At 40.9% G+C, this 23,858-nt stretch overlaps 1 protein-coding gene across 1 annotated transcript; it reads left to right on the top strand.

Moving 5' to 3' along the window:
• Positions 1-6,063: 6,063 nt before the first annotated feature.
• LOC132177401 (transmembrane 9 superfamily member 3) lies at positions 6,064-23,409 on the top strand. Its single transcript, XM_059589693.1, has 7 exons — positions 6,064-6,310; positions 6,663-6,703; positions 7,179-7,764; positions 7,886-8,023; positions 8,122-8,278; positions 8,372-8,856; positions 22,634-23,409. Exons 1-7 carry the CDS (start codon positions 6,153-6,155, stop codon positions 22,851-22,853), a joined length of 1,785 nt encoding a protein of 594 aa, XP_059445676.1. The 5' UTR covers positions 6,064-6,152; the 3' UTR covers positions 22,854-23,409.
• Positions 23,410-23,858: the final 449 nt, after the last annotated feature.

Here is a 23,858-nt window from a genome sequence, read left to right as displayed (position 1 = left end):
AACCCATGGACCTAAGGAAAGATTGGTCTGACCCGAGAGTGCCATCCGCAAGAAGAATGAACCAGATTGAATTGCGCCAAAGAACAGGCTATAAAACCGAATTGAACAAGCATAAACCAACTTGAACCGCATAAAACAAACGCCTAAATTTGAAGAAGAGTCTTGTTTTCTGCCATATAGAGATGCCAAAAGCAAAAATAGACCACAAATTTGAAATCAGGACGAAAAATTGAGTAGGAAACACCTAGTCAACTTTTTCATTGGTCAAAGTCAAAGTCAACGGTCAACGATTGAAACGTCAACGCTGACGTGGCACTAATGATGTGGTAAGGTCTGACTTGATACTGATGATGTGGCACACAGGCTGACGTGGCATTGATGGCTGGCGTGCTATGATGACGTGGCAATAGGGCTGACGTGGCTATGATGACGTGGCAATTAGGGCTGGCGTGGCAAGGATGGCGTGGCAATTAGGGCTGACTTGGCAAGGATGGCGTGTGGCACGTGGGTGCGACGGCGCGTGTGGTACACGCGCGAACGGAGGAGGCGTGCCCTGGCGCGTGGATCTGACGCGCGGAACTTCTGGGGGCACGTGGAGGCGCGTGCAGCGTCTTATGAAGGAGATGGGACTTGTTCTGGAATTACCAAGATGAAAGCTATCGATCGGTGGCCATGGAGAAGTGATCGGACCACCGTGGCGGCTGGTGGCGGAAGGGCAGTGGTGGAATTGCCAAAAATTTGGGCGGCGCGTGAGGGCGCGTGTTAGCTCCGATGGGGCTGTGTGCGGCGGCTCTAGGACGGTTGTCTTCCGGGTTTTCAAGCGGTATAGTGATACACTGAAAACCTCGAGGAGAAGATAGAGAACCGTGAGGAGCAGAGAGAATGATTCGCCGGATAACACTGGCGGCGCCGGAAAACGTCAAAGACGTTTATTGGAGGCCACAGAAAGGTGGCTCTGATACCATGTTAAATATATTATCCAATATATTTAACAGTCAGGTAAAGGAAAATACGACGCGGTTACATACAAAACAGAGTAGGCACTCCATTGCAAAATCTCAGTCCCTTTTTTTTTTTTTTTCAATATTATAGGGATATTTTTGTCTGCAAAATTTCAGTCATTTTTTAAAAAAATTTATATGAGTATTTTTTTTTCTAATTGCAAAATTTTGAAGGTTAATTTTGTCTTTCTGTTGGCATTTTGGGACATTGAAAATTTTTAGTAAGTTAGGGAGACATTAACAGAAACCATATTTGAAAAGAGATTAACAATTTAGTGATAGTTTGTAAGGTTATGTAGATGTTTATGTTTCATTTTCATATTTTTCATGTTATGAATGGATCGTGGGTGTGAAGATTACATGTGTTTTGATTATTGCCATCTTATGAAAGTACTTACTTGGAGATTATATGTGCGTATTTTTTTGGCCTACTAAATTATGCTGAATATTGTTCAAGTGAAATTGAAAATCAGCCCATTAACGAGAAAAACCAAACAAAGAAAATAAAAATATATACGGACATGCTAAACAGATTTTTATTTGCTTCTGTAAAAACTATTTTTAGAAAAGTTGTCCACACGCAATTGAGCCCATTTTTCAATTTTCATAACCTGTTTTTAGAATCAGCTTGCCAAACACATTTTTAGTAAAATGGAGGGAAAAATATAAAAGAGTTTCCTGGACTAACATCTGTTTTTGAAATAGTCCAAAAAAATTTAAAATGCGCTAAAGTGATACATTAAACTACCAATTTTTTGTCAAACAGACCACTTTTTTTATTATATTTCTATAATACCCTTATTCTCTTAAAACTGAAATAAAAAAATTAGTTTTTTTTTTTTTTTTTAAGTTTATTATATTTATATTTTTTTATTAAGAGTGACATGTGTTGCCATTTTATTGGCGTTGACGTGACATCTAATAACAAATTCGTCAAATGTTTTAACGGAATTTGACTTCAAGACTCTTTTTTTTTTTTTTTTTTTCATATCCCACAAACCATTGAGTTCACTTTCATATAATATGGAGCGATTTGTAATTTAGGCTAGCCACATGGTTTGATTTTGCATTTATCCATATTTTTTATATCGCAAGAGGGATTTGTAATTTAAGCCAACTAGTACTACAATAATAAATTTTTTATCTATCCAAAAAAAAAAAAAAATGTATCCACCCCTGGGTTATTTTTTCATTTTTTTTAAAAAAAAATTGTTTAGTTTAGTTTATTATTATTATTATTATTATTATTATTATTGCTTTTAAGAGAATAAGGATATTATAGGAATAGAATAAAAAAAAGTGACATTTTTGACACACTTTGAAAGTTTGATGTATCACTTGCACACTTTAAATTTCATAGAGTTTTTTAAGAAAAACGACTGTTATATGAGGGAGTTTCTTATAACCTTTTTTTCTAAAATAAATTATATTTATGTACAAAACCAACATATATCAAACAAGATGAATGTTAGGCTTATAAACAAAATTTATAAAAATTAAAAAAAATAAAAATAAAAATTACAACGTGATGTGGCACACCATGATTGAAAAAAAAGATAAATTCAACTTTTGAGGAACCCAATCATATTGTGCCACATCATGTTGTAAAAGTTTTTTTGTAAAATTTGTTTGTAAACTTAACATTTTTCATCAAACAAACCTTATCTTTTCTTCGATACGAAAGACAGCTCCATTTGATTCTTCGTAAAATGATTTACGGAAAATGTTTTCCGTATTTTCCGGTGTTTGGTGCAACGGAAAATATTTTCCCTTTGATTGAAAATTCTTCTTTAATTTTTGAAAAATAGTTTACGGTTTTCAAAACTGTAAACCATTTTCCGACTTCAAGCATCTCATTCTCAAATTGACGGACCCTGCTAAGACCCGCCCAGGTCCACGCTGGGACTTTACCGAGGCCCACCCGAGACTTTACCTAGACTCGCTTGGGACTCCGTCGAGACCTGCCCGGGACTTGACCGGGACTCCACCTGGGACTTGATCGGGACCCCCAAGGAGTTGATCGAGACTCGCCCAGAACCTGCTCGGGACCCCGCTGAGACCTAATTGGTACCTGCCCAACACCCGACCAAACCTGCCCAACACCCGCTCGGGACCTGCCCGGGACCAGCCTGGGACCCAACCGGGACTTGACTGGGACCCATCCAAGACCTTGTCGGGACTCGACCAGGACTTGCACAGAACCCGCTTGCGGCCCTGCCGGAACCCCATCAGAACCTGCCCGGGACTTGACTAGGACCCACCCAGGGCATGCTCGGGACTTGAATGGATGGGACTCGCCCGGTACTTGACTCGGACCCGACCGCACCTGCTTGGGACCTGCCAGGAACCTGCTTGGGACCCAACCGAGACCCACCCAGGACTCGTCAGAAAATATTTTTGGCGGAAAACATTTTCAGCAGAAAACATTTTCTTGGAAAACATTTGTCGGTATTTGGTATGTACGCAAAGTCATATTAAACACTAAATTACAAAAATGTCCTTGTCGGGTCTTGGGCGGGTCCTGCCAAGGTCTCAAGCTAATCCTGACGGGGTCTCGATAGGATTTAGGTGGGGTTCGGGCAGGTCCTGGGTGAATCGTAGTGGGTAATTTTCAGTTGTGAATAAAAATTATATTTTATAGGTTAATATGATTAAATAAAAATATAAAAAATATATGTGATTTTCTGTGCGCATGCCAAACGCCGGAAAAATGTTTTCATCATAAAACATATTTCTGTAAAATGACTTCTCTAAAAATATTTCATGAGGAAAATATTTTACGCCGAAACAAACAAAGCCTAAATATGGTCACGTAACTTTCTTGACTAACATATGATAAGCTCTTCAATTAACGTAAACTCTTATCTCCCTAATCAACGGGGAGTAATAGTGGTAGAAACATGAATCTCATGTAGAAAGTAAGAGCATCTTTTATCTTGATCTGTCAAGTGCTTTCGCAAATAAATGTGTGAATTCATTTTTTATTATTTGAACAATAACTCTAGGCTACGAAATGAGGTACTTAAAAATAAATGTTATTTAGTAGAGTTTTATATAACTATTATACAGTTAAATGACGTGACAGTAAAAATTCAGTCATTAAATTAAAATTTACTAAAAAGAAAGAAGGGACAAAGTACACATATTTCGCTCAAATTATCCAACCCATTGTCCAAACTACCAATTATGTCAATGCTTTCCTAATTATCAAAAAATGCCAATGTATGACAAAATTACATTTCATAAAATTAAAAAAAAAAAAAATCTTAAAATTACATAAAAAGAGTAAAAACTAAAAATTAAAAAGGGGAAAAAAAGGAAAAATCAATAGAGTAGCGAGCCAAAATGGGGGTGGTTCACCTACTACATTTAGCTAAATGAGAGTTGGGGAGTGTGACTATGCCATTTGGGAAATGGTGGACCACCTTCAAAATGGCTAAGAGGGTCTAGAAGGTAGTGCGACTTCTAGACATTTGGGGAGTAGCCGGACCACCTTCAAATGGCTAAGAGATGGTTTGACTCCCTTTAGGTCGGCCATAAGGAGTGTATGAGCCACTCCTATGGCTTAGAGGGTGGCTCGACCTCCTCCTATTTGGTCAAAAGGGGTGGCCAAGCTTCCCTTAGTTCTTTTAAATAGTATTTTGGGGAAACTTCAATTTTACACTTCTGAACTATCATGCGTTTTGACAAGACTCTCCAAAGTTTAAGACCTCTCCATTTGAACTCATGAACTTTCAACTATAGTCAATTTGAGCCCCTCCACCAGATTTAGCCATTAACTTCTAACGACAATACCTAAAAATGCCAAAATATCTCTGTTTTTTGTTTATTTATTTATTAAAAAAAAACAAAAAAAAAAGAAAAGGAAAAAAAGACCTGTGGGTCAGGCCAGACCCCATGTTGGGTCAAGCTAGACCCCACGTTGGGTCTCGACCAGAGACCCACCGTGGGTCAGGCCAGACCCCATGTTGGGTCAAGCTAGATCCCACGTTGGGTCTCGACCAGAGACCCACCGTGGGTCTGGTCAGGACCCAGCTGTGGGTCAGCAGACCCATGCTGGGTCACGACTGTGACCCAGCCGTGGGTCAACAGGCAGCGACCCATGCGGGTCTAGCCGTGACCCACGGCTGGGTCACGCCCAGACCCACATGGGTGTGGCCTAACCCACGGGTCACAAGGGCAGACCTTGAACCCTTTTTTTTTTTTTTTTTTTTTTAAAATTTGGAATTAAGGGTAAATTTGAAATTTTATAAAAAAGTCAGGGTATAAACATCATTGTTTGACTTTTAACATTTAAAATCTGATAGAGGGGTTCAAATTGACTGCAATCGAAAGTTCATGGGTTTAGATTAAGATGTTTTGAACTTTGGGGATCTTGTCAAAACGCGCAGTAGTTCAAAGGTCTAAAGTGAAGTTTTCTCCTTTTTTTTTTTTTTTTGGAAGAAACTTATAAGAATATTTTGTCTTATTAAAAATGTTATTTTTGTATTTTTATTGGTCTTGGGGTATATTGATATTTTTTTGATAATTTAGGAGTAATATTGATACAAGAGACATGCTATGTATCCACCCGTATTTTTCTCTCGTTTTCCAATTTTTCAAAATTACCATTAAATTTGTAGGGTTCATATGTAAAACTCGTATGATCCCACATATTCAATGATAATTTTGAAAAGTGAGAAAATGAGAGAAGAATCGGGAAGGAACTGTAACATTTTCCTTGATATAATCGATAATTTGAGGGAACGTTAATAATGAGGGTGATAATTTGAGGGAGTGTGTAGTTTTTCTAAGAATAAATTGCTGATATTTTCATAGTCACATCTTTCAATTATATGGGAGTGTACTATATATATATATATATATATATGTTTTTTTTTGTAAATAATACTAAATATAATTATTCAACGAAGAATTGCACCTTGTGTAGCCGAGTAGCCATGGGACCCAAGTCAGTGACTCTCAGAAGTCACAACTAAAAAACAAAAACAGAAAATCAGAGAAAATTAAAAAAGAAAACAAAAGAAAGCAACAATACTGTCTGTAATACATTTCTCAATAAATAAATTGCCGTCCTTTTGTGTCGTCGTTTATTTAACTTCAAATTTCAGCTCTCTTTCTTTCTCTGTTCTTCGAAATCAGAAAACAAGCATGAAGAAGAAGAACGCTGCCACGATAATTCTTGTCATAGCGGTGCTAATCACCTGTTTCGGAACCCAGGTGAGATCGGACGCCTCCGATCACCGCTACAAGGAGGGCGATCCCGTCCCTCTCTACGCCAACAAGGTCGGTCCTTTTCACAACCCCAGGTAACTCTTATCATTCCCCTCTTTTCCTTTCTTTGTCAGATCCGAACCCGGATCTGTGACAATTTCTCTTTTTAAACGGGCATTGTATTTGGGATTAAGAAACAGAAAATAATTCAGGAAGGAAATGCGGGTCCAAACAGGCCCTTAAGTATCCATTTAGGTTTTTGTGGTTATGGTTACTGGTGGATAAAGTCGCAATTCGAGTCTCTGAATTGGTGGGTTGTGTTTGTTTAGTCTGTAAATAGGAGGAATTCGTAGTATAATGTGTTAATTTGTTGGACAAAGGACTTTGTAGGAATATATGAGTTGAAAAATGTGCTAATTCCGTTGATTTCATCTTGTTTGATTACAGTGAGACCTATCGCTACTTCGATCTGCCCTTCTGCGCAACAGGTTTTTATTTTTTATCTCGCTTTGTGCTTTCCATTCTTAATTCTCGTTATTATTTATACATGAACATGTATGTGTGTGTGCGACCATTGTGGTGTGCTTTCGCAACACTTTGTTGCTGAAAGTATTGGAAGGAGTGTTACTAGTTTTAATCTTTGGAGCTCAAAGATGCAATCAATTGAAGCTAATGCAACTTGGCAATGCCTTTTATTTTTAATTTTTTCCGTTTACTCATTCACCAAACAAATAGCTACCCTCTATTTTGGTAATTTATTCTGGAATATTCTCAAGAAAAATATAAAAAAAAGATTGGGCATTAGCATGTGGGTGTATCTGTTTTTTCTTGAAGCTGACTAAGAGGATATTGTGAAATTTTATTCAAATTCTTTATAGTAAAATTTGCATTGAGATAAATGGAGCCTTAAATAATTTTTTTCTTTCTTTATTATCTTAATGATCGATGGAATACCAATGGCAGGTCATGAGACAGATAAGAAGGAAGCACTTGGTGAGGTGTTGAATGGAGATCGTCTTGTTGGTGCTCCCTATAAACTGGACTTCAAGAAAGAGAAAGACTCTGAGTTAGTCTGTAGAAGGAAGCTGTCAAAGGAAGAAGTTGCTCGGTTCCGGAATGCAGTAAAAAAGGACTATTACTTCCAGATGTATTATGATGACTTGCCAATATGGGGTTTCATTGGAAAGATTGAGAAGGAAGGCAAAGCTGACCCTACTGAATACAAATATTTTCTTTTCAAGCATATCCAGTTTGAAGTTCTCTACAACACAGATCGTGTGATTGAAATCAGTGCGCGAATGGATCCTCAATCTATGGTGGAGCTGACAGAGGACAAGGACTTGGAAGCAGAGTTCATGTACTCTGTGAAGTGGAAGGAAACAAAGACTCCCTTTGAGAAGAGGATGGAGAAGTACTCACAGTCTTCTTCATTGCCACAGCACTTGGAAATTCATTGGTTTTCAATCATAAACTCTTGTGTGACTGTTCTCCTTTTGACTGGTTTCCTTGCAACTATTCTCATGCGAGTCTTGAAGAATGATTTCATGAAGTAAGATTTGTGATTTGTCAATCATAAATTCATGAAGTATATTAACAAAGTAGTATACCCTTTTTATTTATTTATTTTTTTCCCCTAATTATCTTACTCTTTTTGATTAATTTCTCAAAAGATATGCCCAAGATGAGGAAGCAGCTGATGACCAAGAAGAGACGGGCTGGAAGTACATTCATGGTGATGTTTTCCGGTTCCCAAAGTACAATTCTGTTTTTGCTGCTGCTCTTGGTTCTGGCAGCCAGTTGTTCACTCTGTAAGGATCTCATTGTGTCTTTTGTTCAGATTTCTAAAGCTTCCTTTATCACATGTCTGTACTAAATAGTCCTTTTCATTCTTTATATGTATTTCCAGCACAATCTTCATTTTTATGCTTGCATTGGTTGGTGTATTTTATCCATACAACCGAGGAGCGCTATTTACTGCACTGGTAGTTATATATGCGCTCACGTCAGGGATAGCAGGATATACAGCATCTTCTTTCTATTGTCAGCTTGAAGGGAAGAACTGGGTTAGTCTAGATGAATTATGTCTACAAATTTTAGCTTAGAACTTGGTGCTTCTTAGAGTACTGGACTGATTTATTTTCCATTCTCTGGTTCAGGTGAGGAATCTTTTGCTGACAGGTTCCCTTTTTTGTGGGCCTCTGTTCCTCACTTTTTGCTTCCTTAACACTGTTGCAATTGCTTACAGTGCAACTGCTGCACTTCCTTTTGGCACTATTCTGGTGATAGTCCTCATATGGATGTTGGTAACATCACCATTGCTTGTATTGGGTGGTATTGCTGGGAAAAATATGAAGGCTGAGTTCCAAGCTCCTTGCCGCACCACAAAATATCCTCGTGAGATTCCACCCCTGCCTTGGTACAGGAGTACCCTTCCTCAGATGGCAATGGCAGGGTTTCTCCCTTTTAGTGCTATTTACATTGAGCTCTACTACATATTTGCGAGTGTCTGGGGTCACAGGATTTATACCATCTACAGCATCCTGTTTATTGTCTTCATTATTCTTTTGATTGTCACTGCTTTCATCACTGTGGCTTTGACTTACTTTCAACTTGCTGCTGAAGATCATGAATGGTGGTGGAGGTATGTAACTTCTCTTGCATAAAGGTTTTTATTTTATTTTTTCATTTCTTTCTGACTTTTAGAGTCACAGTCGAATGTTATTCCTTGTCCTGGTTGTGTGGTACATTTCTTGCTTATAGTTTGAAAGTGAGAAGTTTCAAGTGATTTGGTATTTATGTTTGCTTTAGAAGAAATATTTGCAAACAATCAAGAGCAAAGCTACAACAAAATAGTTATTGAGATTGTGGAGGTTGGTGGTGGAGGGGAGGATGGAGGGCAGAGTTTTTTTTTTTTTTTTTTCCTGGAAGTTAGTGGTAACAAACCCAAAAATATTTAAAGAATGGTATAAATTGATTGAGATTTCCCTTTCCCTTTCCCTCTCTCTCCATATCCCTCTTCCTCTCCCTCTCCCTCTCAGCGGCATATGAGGGCACCATCTAGTTTGTCCCTTTGGTGTTGTGTTGGCATCTCCTGGGTAGGGGTTAGTGATGATGTCTGAAGTGGTGTACACTTGGGTTTTGTTGCATTCGGTCTGGTAGTGTACTGTAGGCTCCATGGGGGTTTTTCTTTTTCGGTTGAGCGAATATGTCTACAACAACCTCTCACATCTCTCTGGCCTAGTTGTGCTCTCTCTTTTGGTGCTTGAGCATTGTTTCCTCCCAGTGGCTGCATTTTCTAGTGGGGAACCAAGTGTATCTATGAGGAGTGAGTGTTTGCTTCTACTAAAGGATCTATTAGGCCCTGAGAGTGGGCTCGATAGGTTAATGCCCAACCTACCTGAGGGAGCTGGCTTAGCAGATTATGGGCCCTCCAACTGAGTATCTGTGGTACCCTTACTCTTGCAAAGAGGATGTCGTTTGTAGTGCTCCTGGGTTTCCCTCTTGAGTATCTGTGGTACCCTGCTCTTGCAAAGAGGATGTCGTTTGTAGTGCTCCTAGGTTTCCCTCTTTTAATTCCTCAACCCCACGGGATGGAAAGTTTCAAGTGCTCAAACTGGGTCAAGAGGAAAATGTATGGACTTGACAAATTTTTGGGGCCTTCTTGTGAATGCTTCGAACAGGAAGTTGCAGTGTTATTCACTGCAATCGAGTCCAGCCGTAAGGGACATAAAGTATCACTGGGGTCATTCAAAAAGGAATCGAGGAGCAGGGTCAACGGTGTTAGGGAGTCCCTAAGGTTGTCTTGCTTAGTGAACTATGATTCTAAGAGGAGTCAAGCCAAACCTTGTTCTTCTCCTCGATCTCGTGGTAAGGCTCCTATCCTATTATGAATTTGAAGATTATTACTTGGAATGTTCGAGGATTTAACGATGCGGGGAATAGGCTTAGCATTAGCAACTTGCTTAAAATTTGGAAGCCTGAAAGAGTGTTTTCAAGAAACTAAAATGGAGTAGATTTCAATCAGTATTGTTTGGGGCTTTGGCAGATATTCTCTTATGTGGGATAAACGAGTAGTAGAATGCACTGAAGATATGGTGGGCACTTTCTCTATCTCATGTAAATTAAAATATGTTCTAATTAAGTTTTTTTTTTTGGGAGTTTATAGCCCTAATGTAAATTCTAGAAGGCATTATTTTTGGGAGGAGTTATCATGGGTTCTCAGTTGGTGTGAAGTTCCTTGGTGCATCGGTGTGAGAGGGGGTGTGGACTTTAATGTTACTCGGTTAACTTCTGTGATGACCGAATTTTCTTATTTTATTTCAGAATAGTGGTCGATGGATATCTTGTGGGCGGGAGGTTCTTTCACTTGGTCCAGAAACCAAGACCCGCCTTCTATGTCTAGGATTGATAGATCTTGGTATTCCTTGCTTTGTTTTAGCTAATAAGCTTAAGCAGCTGAAGCTCAATTTAAAATGCTGGAACAAGGAGGTATTGGGAAATGTAGAGTAGAGAAAAAACAAAGTCCTTAATGGAAGAGATCCAGTTCCTTGATTAGAAGAGAAATGACCTTTTGTTGAAGAAAAGAAAGAGTCAAAAGGGCTATGGTCAAAGTAGAATTGGAGAATGTAGCTCTTATGCAAGAAGTTAGTTGGAGGAAAAAATCTAGGGTGACCTGGTTAAAAGAAGAGGATCATAATATGAGATTTTTTCATTGTCTTGTGAACTCTCACAGGAGGAATAACTTTATCTCCAATCTTAGCATTGGTGGTACTGTTACTTTCGATCGAGAGGCGATCACTGATACAATTATTCACTATTACAAGAATCTCTTTACAGAAACATCTTATTGGCACCCCAAATTAGAGGGTTTTGGAGAGTCCTTTGTTAGAATTTGCAAAAGCTGATTGGTTGGAGAGATCGGAGGAAGTTCTCTAGGCGTTGCTTAGTATGGATGGTGATAGAGCATCGGGGTCGGATGGCTTCACTACTGTCTTCTTTCAATCATGTTGGCAAAGGGATGCAGGAAGTTCTTTAGATACACTAGATTCGAGGAGGAAAATGGCTCTAAGTTTAGTTTTTAACATGGTGAGGTGCAGGGAGAAAAACCCTTAGCTTTAGAAGTTATTAAGAATAACTCATTTCAAAGATGCTTATGTGGTAGATCATTTACAGCTTGCTAGTGACTCGAATCAATGGAAAGTTAGTTTTATCATAACAGCGCAAGGCTGGGAGGTGGATTTCTTCACCAGTTCTTCGATCTTTTGTACTCCATCATAATAAGACGAGGTGAAGACAAGTTGTGTTGGGCTCCTTCCAAGAGAGAGTTGTTTGATGTCCAATCGTTTTCCCTTAGAGGAGTATTTGGTGGAATAAGAGTTGTGTTTTTTGCTTGGTTGGCTGCTTTAGGAAAAATCCTCATTATGGACAGTTTAAGGAAACATAATTAATAGTGATCAATTGGTGTTTAGTCTCGAGTGGTTTGTGGATGGCGCCTACACCTCTGCCTAAGTGTAGGCGCGTGGGTACAGTTTGGTGTTAGTCTTGAGTAGTTTGGTCAGTAGGTTAGGGGAGTATGGGGAGAAGTTGGTCAGTAGAGGCGAAAGAGTTTGAAATGGTGGTGAGGGCGGGGCTTATGGGGTGAGGCTTTTTGAGAGGAGCAAAGGGAAACAAAGATCCATTTTCTTTCAGAAGGATGAGTTAGAGTGGCTAGCTCGTACAGTGAAGGAACTGGTGACAGTGGAAACCTCATAGGTCTTTTGGGATCAATCCAGAGCGGGTTATCTAAGGATTATTGTGCAGCGGTGTTCCAATAGACACGGGTGTTTCCCGACGATTGAGGAATTTGATGGGAGACGAAGGAGTGGCTTGGTCCTTATTCCAGAAGGGCGCTATGGGCAAGGATGGAATCGCCTCATTTCGGAAGTACGCCTTGCCAGCTCGTCCCTCCAAAGTTCCCAAGAAGAAAAGAAGTTTCAGAAGAGAAAGGTTAGGAGGAGCTATGCCTATTGGCACAGTCTGTAAACCCGGCGGAGGAGTTATTTGGAAATCTCACTGAGCCCGTGGCACGAGTACCCAGTTGGCTAAAGGAATCCTCTATAGGTTCAGAGCAGAACATACTAGCCACAAGGACACAAGGCTTGATGCCAAGGTACAGTTCCAGAATCTGGCGAAGTCTTCTTGTGGTCAGGAGGGCGATGGGTACTGTTGGCCGAAGGGGAAGAAAATTATGGAGGAAAAAGCGCTAGAGGCAAGGGCTCCGGGGAGTGATTTTCAAACGTTGGTGAGGACACCCACAAGGAGTAGCAGTTCGGTACATGAGCTGACGGGACGTGAGGAGTGTCAGGCACAGAACCTCTCCGGTGCAATTCTCGAGCTCCACAACTGCAAAGAGACGTTAAGGTGGCAGAAAAAAGGAATAGACGTGGGTTTGCAGAGATTGGATTTGGCAATTAAGAGGGTGGAGATATTTGGGCGTCAGCAGGTAGAGAGGGACTCGGATCCCAATTCTGTTAGGCATGGGTCGAAAGATAAGGGGGGGACGTGGGTCCTCAGAGAGTGGACGTGGAAATTAAAAGGGTGGAGAAGAATGGGCTTCAGAAGATGGAGGGTGGTTCTGGTCTTGTTAAGGAAAGAAGCTATCAAAAACAGACCAGGTCGTAGGGAAAGGCCCACTAGCCGCGAAAGGCTTTAAGGCTAAAAAGAAGTTGGTCTATAAGCTAAAATCTTCTGTGGGCTTGGGCCTGGGCCAGGAATGTAGAAGACAGACTGGACCAATTGGGAGGAGTAGTCTAAAATACTCAAACCTGCCGTGGGAAAGGATAGAGAGTTGGACCAGAGACCCAGGAGCGTCATCTTCGGCAGTTGTTCCACGCTCAAGGAGGCGGTCGTCGGTAGTCAAGGATGTCCTCGCCGCCACTTCAGAAAATACTGTGAACTTACCTTGTGGTCAGATCGGCGGTAAGGCTTCATTAGGTGTGGCCGAAGATCCCCTGAGTTCATCGGCGAACAAGATGTTGGACAGGGGAGAGGAAGGTACGACCCAGATTCCGCCGGAGAAGCATTCGTTGGTCGAGCCCACTGCTGATCAAGAGTTGTTCGTGTTTGGGAAGGTCTCTGGCGGTGTTGGTGCGCAAATATTGGATGGCGATCCCCTGACCTCGCCAGCGTGTGTCTCTCTGGTCAATGGGGAGGCAGGGTTGCAGCTCTCGATGGTGGAGAGGTCAAATCCAGTGGGCGAGGATAGATTTGTAGAGACCGGTTTTCATGGCGTTGAGATACAGAAGGACGTGCAGGTTAGTGAGGGGCGGGATTCTTCTCGGGACGTAGGGTTCTGGGTTGGTTGTCCACTCGGGAATGCAGAAGTAGTTGAGCCTTGTGATGAGGGCTAGCTTGCTGGAGAGGACTGCGGGGTGGTTGAGCCAGGAGTTGAAGTTCAGACACTTGGGGACGAGGACAGAGGTTGTTTGGGTAGGGAGGATGAAGGGGTTGGGGGTCGTGATGTCGATGTGTCTTCTACTTGGAACACGCATGCTCATGTTGCAGGGGGTGTTTCGGGTTATTCAGATTGGGTGATCCAATGCGCCAATGAGATCTATCCGATTGTGGGGATTTCTTATATGGGCCACAAGCTGCAGCTGTTAGCTCTTTTGACCTTCTTAGAAGAGGAACGAAGGAATAATGCGATGGCTACTACAAGCAGCGGAACGAAGGGCAAGAGGGAGGTTAGGAACTTGGAATGCTCGGTGAATTATGATGCCAGAAGTATGGGTTCAAGATGTGGCAGTAGGAAGGGGAGGGGGCAGGTAGCAACACTATGAAGTTAAACATTTTATCTTGGAATGTGAGAGGGTGGAACAAGAGGGACAAGCGTTTGAGGGTGTGTAATATGCTTAGAGACTGGAAGGTAGACATAGTTTGTCTTCAAGAAACCAAGCTTAGAGGTATGTCTCGTAAAATTGCCCGTAGCCTATGGGGGCGGAGTCATGTGGATTGGTGCTGCTTGGATTCAAGTGGGGCTTCGGGTGGTATTCTAATTATGTGGGACAATAGGGTGGTGGAGAAGGTCAATGTTTGTGTGGGGGCTCACACTTTGGCGGTGTCTTTCAGGAATATGGGGGATCTTTCTGTTTGGGCTTTCACTGGGGTGTATGGCCCGAATTTATATAGGGATAGAAGACTCCTTTGGGAGGAGTTGGCTGGCATTATGAGTTGGTGGGACATGCCGTGGTGTATTGGGGGTGATTTTAATGTCACTCGATTCCCTAGCAAAAGATCAGGTGGAGCTCATCTGGATGCGGCTATGATGGAGTTTTCTGATTTTATCCTTGAACAAGGGCTGATGGATCTTCCCCTGGTTGGGGGCTCGTCTACTTGGTCGTTATCCAACGATCCCCTGGTGTGGTCAAGGATTGATCAGTTTCTTGTATCCCCAACTTGGGAGGCTTGTTTTCCAGGGGTTAGGCAGAAGAGGCTTACTCGCCTTTGTTCCGATCATTTCCCAATCATCCTTGAGATAGGGGAAGTGCCTAAGGGGAAAAGGCCGTTTAGATTCGAAAATATGTGGCTGAAAGCGGAAGGGTTTGTGGCCCAAGTGCAACAATGGTGGGACTCATGTGTTCCACGGTTCGCCGAGCTTTGTTCTCGCCTGTAAGCTTAAGGCCCTGAAGATGAATTTGAAGACTTGGAACGAGGAGGTGTTTGGCAACATTGAGAGGAATAAGAGGTTGCTTCTTGAGGAGCTCCAGGTGTTAGATGCGAATGAAGAAAATAGGTCCCTGGTAGAGGAGGAGGTAAGGAGGAAGGCGGAGGTGGTTCGCGAGTTAGAGAATTGTTTGCTTATGGAGGAGGTGAGTTGGAGGCAGAAATCCAGGGTGATGTGGTTGAAGGAAGGTGGTAAGTGTACTAAATTCTTTCACTCCATAGCCAACTCCAATAGAAGACACAACGCTATTGATACTCTTATGATTGGAGATAACCCCTCTTCAAACCCGACCGAGAGTAATGAGCACATAGTCGAGTTCTATAAAAAACTCTTTATGGAGCAATGCCGTTGGAGGCCTCTGGTTGATGGTATTTCTTTTGACTCCATCGGAGGAGGCTAGTTGGTTGGAAAGAGACTTTGAAGAGCAAGAGGTCAGGAAGGTAGTGTTCAAGATGAATGGCTTTAAGGTGCCTGGCCCTGACAGGTTTTCTATGGCTTTCTTCCAAACTTGTTGGGAGGTTGTGAAAGGGGATATTATGAAGGTGTTTAGAGACTTTCAAGCAGGAGGTTTGTTTGAAAAGAGCCTCAATGTGTCTTTTATTTCGCTTATTCCGAAGGTTCCTAGCGCTATCAATCTTAAAGACTTCTGGTCAATTAGTCTTGTGGGAGGTATCTATAAAATCATAGTCAAGGTATTAGCAAATAGATTGAAGGTTGTTTTGGATAAGATTATTTCTCAGTTGCAAAGTGCTTTTATTAAGGGCAGGCAAATTCTAGATCCTATTTTGATTTCCAATGAATGCCTTGATAGTCGGTTGAGATCGGGGGAGCCAGGGTTCATTTGCAAAATGGATCTGGAAAAAGCTTTTGACCATGTGAATTGGGATTTCTTGTTGTATATGCTGAGGAGGTATGGTTTTGGGGGGATTTGGTGCTCTTGGATTGAACATTGTATTTCTTTAGTGTGATTCTCAATCCTAGTCAATGGATCTCCTAATGGTTTTTTTAGCAGCTCTAGGGGTTTGAGACAAGGGGACCCCCTGTCTCCTCTGTTATTTGTTTTTGTGATGGAAGCCTTGAGCAGGATGATTTCAGCGGCAGTTAATGGGGGGCTGCTAGATGGTTTCAAGGTTGGTAACACTGTGGTTTCTCACCTTCTGTTTGCTGATGATACCTTGCTTTTTTGCAATCTATGCCCTCCCAAGTCCGTTATTTGCGGAGTCTATTTCTTTTATTTGAAGCTGCTTCCAGTTTGAAGGTCAACTTGGCTAAGTCGGTGTTAATTCCAGTGGGGAATGAGGAGCAAGTGGGCATGTTAGCAGACATTCTAGGATGTGGGGTTGCAACTCTGCCTATCAAATACCTTGGTATGCCGTTGGGGGCTCCTTATAAGGCGAAGCATATTTGGGATGAAGTGATCGAAAAGATAGAACGTCGGTTGGCCGGTTGGAAAAGGTTGTACTTGTCGAAGGGTGGCAGGGTCACGCTTATCAAGAGTACTCATGCTAACTTGCCTACTTATTATCTGTCTCTCTTCCCTATTCCGGTTAGCGTTGTCAAGCGCATAGAGAAGCTACATCGTAATTTCTTATGGGGTGGGTTAGGCGAGGATTTCAAATACCATCTGGTGAAGTGGTCGAAGGTGTGCACTCCAATTAAGGAAGGCGGGTTGGGGATTAGAAACCTAGTGGTCTTCAATCGTTCACTGCTAGGAAAATGGTTGTGGCGTTACGGTTCGGGAAGAGATGCTTGGTGGAGGGTTGTGGCGGATGCGAAGTTTGGAAGCTTATGGGGAGGGTGGTGCTCTTTGGAGTGTGGAGGTACTTTTGGGGTAGGGTTATGGAAGAATATTAGGAAGGAATGGGATACTTTCCAAGGCTTCACGCGTTTTGAGGTGGGGGAAGGGACTAGGGTTCGATTCTGGCATGATGTGTGGTGTGGAGATACGGCTCTTAAGACAGTTTTCCTTGGTCTTTTTAGTATTGCATGTGCGAAGGATGCTTCAGTTGCGGCTCTTTTGGAGGTGTGGGGTGGCTATAATCAGTGGAATGTTAGTTTTTCTAGAGGGGCTCATGATTGGAAGGTGGATGTTTTTGCCTCTTTTTTTCAGTTGCTGCATTCTGCTCGACTGAGACGAGGGTGTGAAGATAGGTTTTGGTGGATCTCCTCCAAAAGAGGCCAGTTCAAGGTCAAACTCCTTTATGCGTCGTTGGCTGGTTCTGATAGGAGGCGTTTCCCTTGGAAGAGTGTGTGTTGTACACATGCTCTGCCGATGGCAAGTTTCTTTGTGTGGTCGGCAACTTTGGGCAAAATTCTGACCCTAGACAACCTAAGGAAGCGGCATGTGATTGTGACGAACATGTGTTGGATGTGCAAGAGGGATGAGGAGACGGTGGACCACCTTCTTCTTCATTGCGAGGTAGCCTATGCTTTGTGGTGCGCTTTTTTTGGGCGGTTTGGGTTGTCTTAGGAGATGCTGAGACGGGTTTTTGATTTGCTCGCCTGTTGGTGGTCTTCGGGAAGGAGGGGGAGTGCTGCGGTTTGGAAGATGGTGCCTACTTGTTTCTTTTGGTGCCTTTGGAGGGAGAGAAATAATAGGTGTTTTGAGGATTTGGAAGGTTCTTTGGAAGACTTATTATCTTTTGTTTTCACACTTTGTATCTTTGGACTGTAGCATATGTCTTCCTGGTGTCGATTAGCTATGATGACTTCCTTGTTCGCTTTTCTCTCTCTAGTTAGGTGATCCTATTGTATACTCCCGGTGTACTTTGGGGCGCCTTTACGCTTTCAATAAAACTGACTATTACTTATCAAAAAAAAAAAAGGAAAAAAAAAATGTTGGCAATAGTGAAGGATGACCTTATGCATGTCTTCCATAACTTTATGAATATCGCTTGTTCGAAAAGGGCCTTAACGCTACTTCCATTGCCCTTATCCCCAAAAAGATCGGACAGTTGGAAGGAAGGGATTTCAAACCTAACAGCTTGGTGGGGGAGTGTCTATAAGATTTTGGCTAAGGTCCTTGCTATTAGAATGAAGTAGGCGTCTGGGCAGTGGATTAAAATCGACAATTTCTAGAGTTTTGTGCGAGCTGGACTTGGAAAAAGCCTATGACCATGTCAATTGGGAGTATCTCTCTACCTTCTTGGGCGCCTTGCTTTGGTTCAAAATGGAGGAAATGGATGTTTGCCTGTATCTCGACAGTCTGATTCTCTATATTGATTAATGGTAGTCTGCATGGTCTCTTTGCTTGTTCTAGTGGCCTCCGCAAAGGGGATCCGTTTTCACCTCTCATTTTTGTGATTGTCATGGAGGCTCTTAGTAGTTTGTTGACTAGAACTATGGTTGGGGGCTATTTTATCAAGTTTCTGGGTTGACCTCCAAAACACAGCCCCTTTGGAAATCACCAATCTTCTTTTGCGTTCACACCCTTATAATTCATGATGCAGACCAAGATGAGATCTTTAATCTTGGACATATTCTCGTGTTTTGAGGCTATTTCGAGTTTAAAGGTCAATCTTCAAAAATTAGAATTAGTTGCGGTCGGGGAGGTGCAACATGAGGAAGAGTTGGCTGACATTCTAAATTGTAGTATATCTTCTATGCCATTGTCGTATATGAGACTTCCTTTGGGTGCTTCTTTTAAGTCAAAAGCTATTTGGAATGGGGTAGTTGAGAAAATGGAAAGATTGGATAGTTGGAAGAAGATGTATTTGTCTTGAGGTGGTTGTCCAACCCTTATCAAGAGCACGTTATCCAGTTTACTTATGTACATCTTGTCCCTTTTTCCATTAACAGCCAGTATAGCTAGAAGATTGGAGCATCTTCAAAGGGATGTTCTTTGGGATGGAATAGGTGGAGTGCCTAAGCTTTATTTTGTGAACCGGAATACCGTTTGCCCTCCAATTTCTAAAGGAGGATATGAGGTTTGAAAGACCTCATGCTATTTAGTAGAGCTTTACTAGGTAAATGGCTTTGGAGATTCGCACAAGAAGAGAATTCCCTATGGAGATGTGATTGTTGAGAAGTATGGGATCTAGAGAGGGGGCTGGTGTCCATAGGAAACTTGAGAGCCATATGGGATGGGCCTTTGGAGAAATATTACAAAGGGTTTGGGGAATTTCTTCAACTTGGCATGATGTTTTGGTGTGGAAAAGCGGCTTTCAAGTCCTCATTTCCATAATTCTATTCTATAGCTTGTGACAAAGAGGCCTTAGTGTTAGATTACTTGGACCCCTTTGATACATATATTCACTAGAATCTAAGTTCCTTCAGGGCATTTAGGATTGGAAGTCCGTTGTCGTATTCCTCAACTTTTTGTACTCGAAAACCATTCGGGGGAGATGAATAGAATGTTGTGGACCCAGCATGCAATCACAGCTTTGAAGTGAAGAGCTTTATAATTCTTTTTAGTTTGGAGAGTCTTGTCTATTCGCATGGAAGAGCATTTGGAAGGTGAAGGCTCCATCTTGCATTGCTTTCTTCACTTGGACGGCAACTTTGGGTACAATTCTCACAATTGATAATCTTAGGAGGCGGGTCTTACCCTTGGTAATTGGTGTTGCCTATGTAAAAAGAATGAGGAGACTGTAAACCACCTCCTCATCCATTGAGTTTACTAGCTAAATCTGGCACGTGGTTCTCAACTTATTCGGAATTTCATGGGTCATGCCAAGGAATATCTTAGAACTGCTTCATTATTGGAAGACTCAAAGGCGGGGACACTCCAAAGAGGCCATCTGGAAAGTCATCCTTGCTTTATTAATGTGGAGCACCTGGAGATAGAAATCGGCGCCTATTTGAGGATTGCAAGTCGAATGTGCTATGTTTAAAATCCTCATTTTTAGATCTCTTTTAGATTGGGTATAATCTTAGGAGGCGGGTCTTACTCTTGGTAATTGGTGTTGCCTATGCAAAAAGAATGAGGAGACCGTAAACCACCTCCTCATCCATTGAGTTTACTAGCGAAATCTGGCTTGTGGTTCTCAACTTATTCGGAATTTCATGGGTCATGCCAAGGAATATCTTGAACTGCTTCATTATTGGAACACTCAAGGGCAGGAACACTCCAAAGAGGCCATCTGGAAAGTCATCCTTGCTTTATTAATGTGGAGCACCTGGAGAGAAAGAAATCGGCGCCTATTTGAGGATTGCAAGTCTAATGTGCTATGTTTAAAATCCTCATTTTTAGATCTCTTTTAGATTGGGTTATAACTTATGTTCCTAATTTTTCCTCTTCAAATCTTGTAGATTTTGAAAACTTTTTAGTTTTTCAACACCATTAGGGTGGCTGCTTCTCTTATGTACTTTTTGTGTACAAGATATTTTACCTCTTGTAATAAATTATTATTCATAAAAGGAGATTAATTTTGAACCTGCCGTAGTAATTGGTGTAGCAAGAGGGTCAGTATCTTCAAAAATATGTTCCAATTTGGTATATATTATTTCATTTAGAAATTAAGTCTGGAAGGTATTAGTGTTGATTTGGTCAATCAATATCAATATACTGTCTTTGTCAAATATGGTGTCTCCCAATTGGGATGTGGAAAGGGTGAAGGGTTTTTGTCTTGTAGTAGGATTGTCGTGTGATGATGGTGAAAGGAGGATCCTGTGGCGTGGGATGAATTGGTTGATTTGATGAGTTGGTGACAGTTACAGTGGTGCATTGGGGGATATTTTAAGGTAGTTCGATTTTCGAGTGAAAAATTAGGTGATTATAGACGCACAAGCTATGCAGGAATTTTCAAATTTCATCTTGGAGCAGGGCCTTTTGGATATCCTACTTGCGGGGTGGCATTTTACTTGGTCGAATAATTGGGAATTGCTGCCTAATTCATAGATTTCTTCTATCTTCGGTATGGAAAGAACGTTTTCCTGATGTTTCACAGAGGCGATTGCCAAGTATCTTGTGAGATCATTTTCCTTTGATGTTGGATTGAAGGGCGACAAGAGGAGAGAGCATGTATTTCAAGTTTGAAAACATATGGTTGACTTAAGAGGGATTTGTTGAACAGGTAAAAAAATGGTGGTTGTCTTATAACTTTCATGGTTTACCAACTTACGTAGTATTGGCTAGTAAGTTGAAAGCCCTGGAGGTTGATATGAAAAAATGGAATGAAGAGGTTTGGTGACGTAGGGAAGAATAAGAAGTTGCTTTTGGAAGGCATTTAGGGTATGGATATAATTGCAGAGGGTCGTGGTTTAGTGGAGGAGGAAAGGACAAGGAAGGAATATATGTCTAAGGAGTTGGAGAAAACTCTTCTTTTTGAGGAAGTGAGTTAGAGACAAATTTAGGGCCATGTGGTTGAGGGAGGTGATAATAATACAATTTTTTCATAAGGTGACTAATTCCCATCGAAGAAATAACCAAGGGGAATCTTTTATCATCAACATATCAATGTCATCTAACTCCACTGAGATAAAGGAGCATATAGTGCAATTAGTTCATGTCTATTGATGCATATGAGAGTATTTGGTTGGAAAGAGATTTTGAGGAGCAAGAAGTGTGAGAGGTGGTGAGGGATTTGAATGGTGATTGGGCGCCGGGGAGATTTTGGTGCTCTAAGGAGGTAATGAGGACATTTGGAGTGTGAGTTGAAAAACATATTAGAAGAGAGTGGGATAAGTTTTCCAAGTTTGTTAGATTTGAGGTGGGGGTTGGGTCAAAGGTTTGATTTAGCATGATGTTTGGTGTGGGGATGGTCTGTTGAAAATGTCTTATTTGGACATGCTTAGATGTGCTCCAAACCATTGCTGATGTCAAAGTTATCTTTGCAATCCATCTAAAATGCCAATTTCATTGAAATTTTTAAACAGCATAAGGCATTTTTTCCCCAATATCTTGCAGCTCAAAGTTACCTTTGTGGCTCAAAGTTATCTTTGCGTCACTATGTTTTGATGTCCCTTGCATGTTAGCCAAAGCTTGTAAAGCATTTACACATGTCTAATCAAGTATATATTCTTGGTTAAGCCCTTAAATCCACAGGTTTCCCAAACGTACAGATTTCTGTATCACTTGTGATATGATCCCCTTTTTACTTCTTTGCCTTCTCAGCCAATGCTGTGTATTTAACTTGCGCCCATGTATATTAAAGTTTAAACGCAAAGGAAAAAACTTAAAAGGGGAATGTCTATTAAAGTGACACTTTCCAAACCACATGGAGTGGCATACGGGCCATACCACAACGAGGAAAGTATAATATTTGCTTTTCAATTGTTGTATTTTAAATTAGTCCTCAACCATTTAATTCCTTGCCCTCAAACTCACCCTTCCGTGCTTTTATTTAAGTATGTATTGCATGTTGACTGAGACCAAGTTGCACTCTTTAGTTGAGTTCTAAGGGCATTTTTCTGTAAAGTGAAATGCCTCCTTTAAGCCATCTTTTGGTGCATCCTATGATTGCTGGCTTTTTATTCAATAATTAGCCACATTTGGAAAGGTTGAAAATTCTGGAGATGCTTTTATCCTATGATGCCATTGGTAGCACGAGTTACTATATGTCATAGAGATGACATACATGATCCATATTATTTTCCTTGGCCATCTGTTTACTGGAAATCATTTATAAACTTGATTCAGTCTTGTGATTTGTCCGTTACTCTGCCCATTTTCGATTTCCTTTGAGACTTCTGATCCTTGTCAATTCAAGTTAGAAATCTATAAATGCATAATTTAATTGTGTTCTTATCAACTAATCATAGCTGTTAATTACCACAGGTCTTTCCTTTGTGGTGGATCGACTGGGCTGTTTATCTATGGCTACTGCTTGTATTACTACTATGCGCGATCGGACATGTCTGGTTTTATGCAAACCTCATTTTTCTTTGGCTATATGGCGTGCATCTGCTATGGCTTCTTTCTCATGCTTGGGACTGTTGGTTTTCGTGCCTCTTTGCTCTTTGTTCGTCACATTTACAGGTCGATCAAGTGTGAATAGTGGCTTGATTGGTCATTTAGGTAGAATTCTTTCTCGCTTCTGTTTCTGTCCTAGAGAAAGATGTATGATTTTTTGTGATAAGTAGGTTGGGTAGTGCCTTCAGAAGCGAAGGAAGAAAGCCTTGACTACTTTCCTAAATTGGATGCATTCTGATTCTGCTGTGTATTTGCTCATCCCTTGGGAAAATTATGGTATTCTAGGCTTTATTGATCTTGGGCACATGTACGTTGGGAGGCAGATTGAATTACTCCATTTACCCTTTACCCTATTTTAGTACCGAGAGTAACCCAGTATGAATGAAGTTCCTACTTTTCCGCACTCAACAGCTCTACACTCTTGCGTCTGGTTGAGCTTATAATTGAGTATCCCTTCTTAATAGTGGGTTAACACATTTCTCAGTACAAGGTTTGGGGGGGATTTAGTGCCATTATTATTATTATTTGTTTTCTGAGCCGATTTGATGGCATTATTTTATTGAGTAATGCTAGAGATATTATATTTTTATCCTACAATTGCTCAACAATGTTGCCGTGACATTCCAAATTAACTTTTGAATTTTTTTTTTTTTTTTTAAACAATGATTAATTCTAAGGTTAATTGGGAGTGCTAAGTCATCTTTGTTGCATGAATGTTTGATAGTATTATAGTATTTAGCATTTCACTATTTTATTTTATTATTATTTTCTTGTGTCTTTTATACGAATTCCATAAAACGTGTTATGGGTGGGAACCAGCCCCTAACTACATGATGTCAAGTGTAATTTGTCCGATTAAAAACAATAGCTGGAAATTGGAATGGCTCCTATAATTCCTGTAGGTTTGCATATGAGTAATTTTAGAAGTCTTTTTTATATTTCTTCAAGAATGATATGGTTTTTAAAATTATCATTAGGCTTGTGATTGATTAGTATTGAATTTTAATCAAATGATATTTTTTAAAAGTCATCGCATTTTTAAAGAGACAAAAGATACTTATAGAATTACTCATGAATCCTACCTTTGTGC

This window comes from Corylus avellana, chromosome ca4 (assembly GCF_901000735.1).
Source record: "Corylus avellana chromosome ca4, CavTom2PMs-1.0".
NCBI lineage: Eukaryota > Viridiplantae > Streptophyta > Magnoliopsida > Fagales > Betulaceae > Corylus > Corylus avellana.
This window is presented reverse-complemented; position numbering and strand designations above follow the sequence as displayed.

What these genes read in the sequence shown, in the direction of transcription:
- LOC132177401 (XM_059589693.1), top strand. Translation starts at nt 6,153, where the DNA reads ATGAAGAAGAAGAACGCTGCCACGATAATTCTTGTCATAGCGGTGCTA. An exon ending in GGTCCTTTTCACAACCCCAG is followed by an intron (nt 6,311 to 6,662) that starts GTAACTCTTATC and finishes GTTTGATTACAG; the next exon opens with TGAGACCTATCGCTACTTCG. An exon ending in GGCAGCCAGTTGTTCACTCT is followed by an intron (nt 8,024 to 8,121) that starts GTAAGGATCTCA and finishes ATGTATTTCCAG; the next exon opens with CACAATCTTCATTTTTATGC.